Source organism: Lactuca saligna, chromosome 1 (assembly GCF_052625555.1).
Source record: "Lactuca saligna cultivar CGN05327 chromosome 1, ASM5262555v1, whole genome shotgun sequence".
NCBI classification, from domain to species: Eukaryota; Viridiplantae; Streptophyta; class Magnoliopsida; order Asterales; family Asteraceae; genus Lactuca; species Lactuca saligna.
The window spans coordinates 80,240,307-80,248,851 of record NC_136417.1 but is presented as its reverse complement, the minus strand read 5'-3'; the positions used below and the strand labels follow the sequence as shown (position 1 = coordinate 80,248,851).

The 8,545-nt window shown below is 41.3% G+C and overlaps 1 protein-coding gene across 1 annotated transcript; it reads left to right on the top strand.

Annotated features, from left to right (window-relative positions):
- The first annotated feature begins 368 nt into the window (after positions 1-368).
- Positions 369-1,413, top strand: LOC145040416 (FCS-Like Zinc finger 3-like). The gene is made up of 2 exons (XM_078988350.1): positions 369-600; positions 1,022-1,413. Exons 1-2 carry the CDS (start codon positions 491-493, stop codon positions 1,179-1,181), a joined length of 270 nt encoding a protein of 89 aa, XP_078844476.1. The 5' UTR covers positions 369-490; the 3' UTR covers positions 1,182-1,413.
- The last annotated feature ends 7,132 nt before the right edge of the window (positions 1,414-8,545 follow it).

Sequence of the window (8,545 nt, the reverse complement as noted above, 5' to 3'; positions counted from 1 at the left end):
AATTTTGAAATAAATGATATTTTAACGTGTTGTTACAAGAATAATCTGTTTTATAGATAACTACTACTATGTAAGAATCTTTCTTATTATTTTTTATTTATTAAAATATATTTGGATACGTAATCATTAAAAACTGTGGAAGAGTTAAAGGATTAAAAAAACATTCTGGCCAATGGATTCGACCCTTGGGTTTTGGAACCCGAAGTTACAATCGCCTACAACGCAGAATACCACTACAACACATAGGTCGACACATGCGTCATTAACTCATTAGTTAAAATAATAAAGGTACACCTGCTCCAGTGCTCCATTCCACACCAGATCTTTACTCCCCTCCCAAGAGGTTCTATAAATAACCACGTATCCACAGCATGAATTCCTTCCCCCACTCTTTCATCTCTTCCTAGATCTAACATACGCATCAAGATTCAGGCGTATATTATCAAGATCGAATCCGATCAAGGTATTTACGTAGCGAATTCAGTAGTCAATGGGTTCTAGGATGCTATCTTACGCAGAGGGTGATGACTCCCATTTTCTTGAAGCTTGTTCTCTTTGCTCAAAGTCACTAGGTCATAACAGTGACATATTCATGTACAGGTATTACGCAACAATGAGTTGTACCTCATGCATGTCTTGTTGTACCTTGTCAACTTCACTTTAACATGTCAATCCCCGTGAAAAAGTTTCGAACTTTTCAACTGGGTTCATCAATTCATGCAAAAATTCCAAACCTAAATTCCATGCATAAAGGCTTGTACTGTGTGCATGTATTGTTGTACAATCAAAACTCTTGATGGCTATCAAGAGGTTATGGTACATGTTGGGTGCATAAAACACTTGTACCATGGTCATATTTTGTTGTACTAAGTGAATTGTGGTTGAGATTTTAATGGATTTTTTTTATCGGGTTTGTCATCAAGATATAGAAAGTATCCATCTTGATGAATAAAAGACTTGTACCGTGTGCATATATTGTTGTATGAAGTGAATATTTAATTTGGTGTGTTTATTTTTTCAGGGGTAACAATCCATTTTGCAGCCAAGAGTGTAGGCAAGAACAAATTGAGATTGATGATGCAAGTGATAAGAAATTGAGGGTGTCGTTAAAGAAATCAAGAGAAACAAACAAGAAATCAGCCAAATCTAATGTGCAAACAGGAACTCTTCTTGTGGCATAATAAATAATAAGAAATCATCAAATTCCCATAAATATATTTGTATGAAGTCCCTTTTGAAATCAAGAAATTATGATGGAGGGATGCAAGGAATTTTGGTTTCATTTGGTGTTGTATATATGATGATGATGATGATTGATGATGATTGATGATGATGGGGTTTTATTGATGATTGATGAAGGAGGAGAAAGATGATTTTTTTGAGACAAATTTTGAATGTTATTGATTCATGTAATTTGGGTGTTGAAATGGTCAATTTCATTGTTAAATAACAATTTTAATGAGTAAAAATACAAGTTTGTTATAAAATTGTAACAAAACAAATGATATTGCATAAAGCGTGCACCTAAGTATGTCATGCCAACTCAATGTTGCCTTTAGAATATAATTTTGAAGTTTAAAATATCAATAGGGAGTTAAATAATAAATCTAAGAAACGAGAGGTATTCATAGCAATCATCTAAGTGTCGGAATCCAATTCCAAAAATGTGTTATAATATTCAATATAATTTATAAGACAAAACTGTAAAAATAATCTCTATAATTTGCATTTTTTTTAATCACACGTTATGAAATTTATAAAAACGGTTATTTTATATATATATATATATATATATATATATATATATATATATATATATATATATATATATATATATATATATATATATATATATATATATATATATTTGTGGATTGGAACCCTTCCGAAACTAAATTACTAAATTAACATTATTTTATTTTCAAATAACTAAAAACAAAGTTAGTCATCAATTGGTGATTTTAATGTCATCCGATATTTTATATAACTGGAAATAATATATGAGCTAATGGGTTTATTATTTGTACTTTATATTATATGTTTGGTGAATGTGAAGTGTATGCATATATAAGATCGAATTATAAGTATGTACGGCAAAATGGCGGGGTCAAGGGGTTTCGCCCCCTTGTAGATATAAAGAATATAGATGAAGAGGAATTGATATTATTGATTTCACATATACAGAGTAATAAATGTAACCCTATTATATAATACAATATACACGGTAGATATTTGTGGAGGTATACAACAACTTTTGACAAGGTAAATACACATGTGGGTGTTATATCTTAATATGCTCCCGCAAGATGGACGATCCGGAGATGAGGCCAATATTAGAAATAAGATAGTGGAAATGTGAACTTAGGAAAGGTTTAGTGAGGGCATCTGCTAATTGATCATCACTTGCAATATGTTGTACTCGAAGAGAGCCATGTTGAACCTTTTCTCAGACAAAGTGGAAATCTAAAACAAGGTGCTTCATCCTTGAGTGAAAAACTGGATTGACACGCACTGAGATTATCAAAGTAAATGGTTGGTGTTGTAACAGATTGGAAACCAAGTTCACTTAATAAGGAGGTAAGTCATTGGACTTCAGTAGTTGTGGAAGCCACAACACGAAATTCTGCTTCTGTGGAGCTCCTTGCAGGAATGGTGTGACACTTTGAGCTCCATGAGATTGGATTAGAGCCAAGGTAGGCAATATAACCAGTAGTGCTTTTGTAATTATCTTTGTCACCTGCCTAATCAACATCAATAAAAGCATGAAGTGTAAGAGGAGATGTTTTAAGTAAAATGATTCCATGATGTAAGGTTCCATGTAGGTACCGGAGCAACCGTTTTAGGGCCACCCAATGAAGAGATGTTGGTGCATACATAAATTGGGATAAATGATTTACTACAAAGGATATGTTAGGTATTGTTAAGGATAGGTACTAGAATGCTCCAAAAAGTGCTCGATAATCAGCAGGTGATGTTAAGGGTGTACCACCAGTGAGTCAAAGGGGTTCAATATTGATCATCGGTGTTGAGAGAGGTTTGCAGTCACTCATATTTGCTCTCTTGAGTATGTCAAGTATATACTTGCGTTAAGAGAGTATAATACCAGAGGGATGTTGAAGGACTTCGACGCCCAGAAAGTATGACAGGGAGCCAAGATCTTTTAAAGAGAATTTGGTGGCAAGATTTATGATAAAGCAAGATAGATGATTTTGGAGAGGGACCAGTGATGATGATATCATCGACATAAAAAGAACTAGAATAAAGGTTAAATGTGTTTTGAGGAGAAAAAGGGAGGAGTCTGAGACGATTGGTTGGAAATCGAGGGAGATGAGATATGTTTTGAGCTCATTATACCAAGCTCGTAACGCTTGTTTTAGGCCATAGAGGGTATGGAGTTTGCTACATGGTTAGGGAAGGATGGATTAACAAATCCTAGGGCTTGGGACATGAATACATCTTCTTGAAGATGGCCTTGCAAAAATGCATTCTTGATATCTAATTGTCTCAAGGGCCAGTTTTGGGATATAGAAAGGGATAAAATAAGATGAAGGGTGGCTCGTTTGAGAACAGGGCTAAAAGTTTCTCTATAATTAATGACAGGCCTTTGATTGAAGCCTTTAGCTACAAGTCATGCTTTTAGACGATCAATAGAACCATCGGGTTTATATTTTGTTCGATAAACCCATTTGCAACCGACCAGATTTGGAGCTTGGGAGGAAGGGACGAGAGACCATGTTTGATTTCTTGTAAGTGCATCAAACTCTTCTTGCATGGCATTACACCATGAGGGATGCTTAAGGGCTTGAGAGATAGAAGAAGATTCAGATGGATAAGATGGAAAGGTCGTATATAGATGAAAATTTGAGTTCTAGTATTTTGTGTTGGGTTTAGGATTGGGTTGTGTATGCATTCTGAATGAAGGGGGAGGGAGGAGGTGAAGGAGAAGGATGGGGATAATTATTTGGTGGAGGAGAAGGAGGGGGAGAGCTATGTGGTGGAGGTATACCAGGTTGTGGAGGGATATAAGAAGAGTTAGTTGGTGTGGGTGTGGAAGGTGGTGATGATGTTGTATGAGTGATAGGAAGTGATAATGGTGCCCAATGATCAAGATTAATTTTAGGAGTAGATGTAGATGAGGTTGTGAGTTTATTAAAAGGGAATTCGTCTTCGATGAAAACAACATGTCTGGAGGTGTAGAGCTTAGTGGTGACGAGGTCATATGCATAATAAGCTTTTTCTGTTGGAGAATAACCAACAAAGATACAAGGAGTGGAGCGAGGATGCAATTTGGGGGGGGGGGGTTATGGTCATAACCACGGGTAACATAGGCAACCAAAACATCCCAATTTGGAGTAGTTAGGTTCCTTTTTACAAAGACAATAGAAGGGTCAGAGGTTGTTTAGATTAGGAGTGAGCATTCTATTAATGAGATAGGATGCAGTGGTGAAAGCAAAATGTAACAGCCCGAAATCCAGGTACCCTTCTATTTAGCCCTTCATCTTTGAAATATTGCCATTTAGGGTTTTGCATGTTGGGCGAGTACGCTGGGCGTACAAGGAGTACGCTGCGCGTACTCGCGCGCTTCATTTAAACGCGTTCACCCTCGGGTACGCTGGGCGTACCCAAGGTTACGCTGGGCGTAGCCGGTACAGACACAAAAACCCTAATTGTGATGGTTGGCTATAAAAGGAATGTGATGGCTTGATTCCCCAGCCACCATCCCTCAAAAAGAAACCCTAAGAGAGTGCTTTTTCTTTCCAAGTCCATTTGTGAGTGTTCTAAGCTTGGTGGTGCCATTTCAAGGTAGCAAAGAAGAAGAAGAGTTCATTGGGAAGGCTAGAAGTTGGTGCTCAAGGGTAGATTTGGGCTTTGCAGAGGTTGGAGCTTCATTCTAAGGTAAAAGTTCGGATCTTGACATATAGTTCTTGTGATCTGCTTTAAGTACCATTTTCTAGGGTTTTGATCCCAAAGGTGGAGACTTTATGAGGAAATGGTCTCCATTAGCTTAGATCCATCGTATTTCTGGTCTATTTAAGTTGTAGACTCATAAAAATGTAATCTTGGGCATGAATGTGTATCCATGCATGAGATCTAGATCCTTGAGTTGGAATAGAAAGATGTTAAGGAATGTAGGAGCCATTACAGCCATGCCAAGGCTTAAAGGTTTCGACTTTATGGGTAAAGATGTGTAAATAAAGCTGGATCTAGAAGTTGGAGTAATGGCTTAACCGATTAAGACCAGAAATGATGAATGCTTAAGTCTGATGGTTACACTGGGCGTAACTCCCAGTACGCGCAACGTACTGGGTGGAGACCCCAATCCTTGGGTTGGCGATGTACGCCCCGCGTACTCAAAAGGTTGACTTTAGGGTTTTGGTCAACAAGTAGACTTTGAGTCAAGGAAGGGTAAAATGGTTTTTTACCCTCGGAGGAATGATGATAAGGGGTAAAGTCTAGTTGTGGAAGTCTATAATAATTAAAATGATATTTATTATGATTAGGCGAGGTAGAGTCATCGTTGGGATTTGGAGATAGCGAGTACGCGAGATTCTAGACTTTCCACGAGGTGAGTTTTCTCACTATACTGTACCCGGAAGGGTTTTTATTGTGTGACCGGAAGGTCAGATATGTTATGAGTTGTATGTGTTGTATATGATAAGTTAATCGTTTGTATGTGCTATGTATGCTATGTTTGATATGGGCCGGAAGGCATTATGTTATGGGCCGGAAGGCATATATGATATGGGTCGGAAGGCGTTGTGATGTGGACCGTAAGGTTGACGCAGGTAGGACCGGAAGGTTTACCGAGTCGGGAGAGAAGTCCCCTGAGACACATGGACCGGAAGGTCATGGCCTGGAAAGGCGTATGTGCGTAAGTAGTATTTTGGGGAACTCACTAAGAATTTATGCTTACAGTTGTTGTGTTATGTGTTTCAGGTACTAGCGAGGACCGTGGGAAGGCGTCGGTGTGATTGTACACACTGACGAAGGAACTGTTTTTATGATCATGGGATGTATTTTGTTATGATGACATTGTTACACATTTGAATTCATAATATTAAACGATGGTTTTGATGTTTGCAAATATGAAAAATTTGTTTTGAAAATTTACGTTGTTACAAGTTGGTATCAGAGCCTTGGTTTGAGGGATTCGGATGCACCTTCGGGCGTAACTGAACTCAAAACGGGGATTCGAGGAAAATTTTTAATTAATGAAAGCAAGAAAAATTTGATAAGAGATTTCCTAATAACCAAAGGAGAAGCAGTGTGTACGGTCAGCCAGCGCCCGAACGGTAAAATCCCCAAAATACCCTTACAATATGTGTTATGAGATATGTTATGATATGATACGCATGCTAGTAGACTAGGTATTCATATTAGGACTAGAGTGGCCTGATTTGTGATGCCTTAGTCTAGGGGAACCTGCTGCTATGAGATGCTTTGAGAGCGAGTAGGTAGCCAGTGCATAGCAAGAATAGAGTACTCATGATCCGGGGTCCGGGGAGCAGGACTTGGGGTGAATGTTGATGCGGTGTAGTCGGTAGTATTGGGCCCGTACTACTGAAAAGACCGGGTCAGTGGGCAACCCAAGTAAGAATCCTTGGGTATCGGAGACCGAGTAGGGTTGCGTTATCGAGTGCGATTATGCTCGATGGAGTCTCTGATATTTTTATGTTGTATTTCAGAGGCATTATGGTTGGGCCACACCACAGACCTGGTACGAGAGGTGTGAGTGATTAGGAGCTTTGTCTGGCTGCAACGATCCGAGCCGAGATTCCGCAGATGTTTGGGTCTATCAAGACCACACTGATGGAGAATTTCGATGAGCGGTATGCCGTGGTGACTGAAGCTGCAGCCGCTGCAGCTACCGCAACTGTGGCCGTTGCCAGGCCACAGGGAGGTGACTCGTTGCTATTCCGGGAGTTCAGCAACACGAAGCCACCCGAGTTTGATGGGACGCAGGATCTGATCGCTGCGATGAGATGGATTGCTGATATTGAGGGATGCTTCTACACATGTTCATGTCGGGAGCATCTAAGGGTACAGTTCGCTTTGAACCAGCTCCGTCTGGGGGCAAAGGATTGGTGGAAGTTCGTGACGGCGAACTTCACATTTACGGAGATTTTAGTCGTGACTTGGGAGAGATTTACTTCTATGTTCAGAGACGAGTATGTTCCGCCAGTGGAGAGGGAACGGTTGGTTCAGGAGTTCTTGACCCTCAAGTAGGGTAATGATTCGGTTACTATGATCACTCGGAAGTTTCATGAGAGGGTGATGTTTTGCCCTGAGCAGGTGTCCACTAAGCAGGCTCGGATGAGCCGATATTTGGGTGTACTGAGGAGGGATATTCGGGAGTTCGTATCAAACTCGTCATACCAGAACTTTGCTGAGCTCCAGGAAAATGCCAGGAAGAGAGAGATCGAGTTGGAGACTCGGGCCAGGGAGGAGGCCGAGTCTCAACGGGTGGATCGGTGGCCGGCTCAGTCCCAGCCGGAAGCCAAGCGGACCAAGTCCACCGATTCGAGGACGGGAGGTTAGAAGGGCCGCACTTGCGGAAAGTGCAGCAAGGGTCATGAGGGGGCATGTCGATCAGGTGCTTGCTACAAGTGTGGCAAGGAGGGGCACATTGCTAGGGATTGCCCCAAGGGATTTATGGTTTGCTTTCATTGCAACCAGACCGGCCATCGGAAGTTCGAGTGCCCTCAGCTTCACCAGGGATCTGCACCTACTGCTAGGGTTACCGAGACTCGGCCGGTGAAAGTCGAGGCTCCGAAGGCTCATGGGAGAGCTTTTCAGTTGACTGTGGAAGAGGTCCGCGCGGCGCCCGGTGTCGTAGCTGGTATGCATTCTTTTGTGTATTTACTTTTATGCTGAGATATTGTGCTTATATTATGATATGAGTAGGTACTTTTCTTGTGAATTTTGTACATGCCTTGGTATTATTTGACTCGGGTGCGAGTCGGTCTTTTGTATCTTTGGCTTTTAGCCAGAACATCGGTATTGATCGGGAGGTGATGAGTCGACCCCTGCGGGTTTCTATAGCTGATGAGAAAGCGGTATACGCCACTGACGTGATTCGAGGATGTGTGCTCGAGATTTTTGGTGTCAAGTTCCCTATAGACTTGGTTCCTATAGCGATGGGAGATGTCTGTGTCATCGTGGGCATGGACTGGTTGAGTAAGTTTGGGGCAGTCATTGACTGCGAGAGACAGCTGGTGACTATACGAGACCCTAGTGGGGGAGTGCTTAATCTGTATGGCGAGGGGACCCGGTGTGGGTCAGCGTTTTGTTCGGCTGCCAGGGCGAGACAGATTTTGCAGCAGGGCTGCAGTGGATTCATAGCCTATGTGATGGACACTCGAGTGGCTACGGGGAGGCAAAATTCGGTTGACGAGGTTCCAGTAGTATGCGATTTTTCGGATATGTTCCCCAAAGAATTACCAGGTGTTCCTCCGGAAAGGCAAGTGGAGTTCTGTATCGATCTGGTTCCGGGAGCGGTGCCCATCGCCAAGGCGCCTTATCGCCTCGCTCCACCAGAAATGCA

What these genes read in the sequence shown, in the direction of transcription:
- LOC145040416 (XM_078988350.1), top strand. Translation starts at nt 491, where the DNA reads ATGGGTTCTAGGATGCTATCTTACGCAGAGGGTGATGACTCCCATTTT. An exon ending in AGTGACATATTCATGTACAG is followed by an intron (nt 601 to 1,021) that starts GTATTACGCAAC and finishes TTATTTTTTCAG; the next exon opens with GGGTAACAATCCATTTTGCA.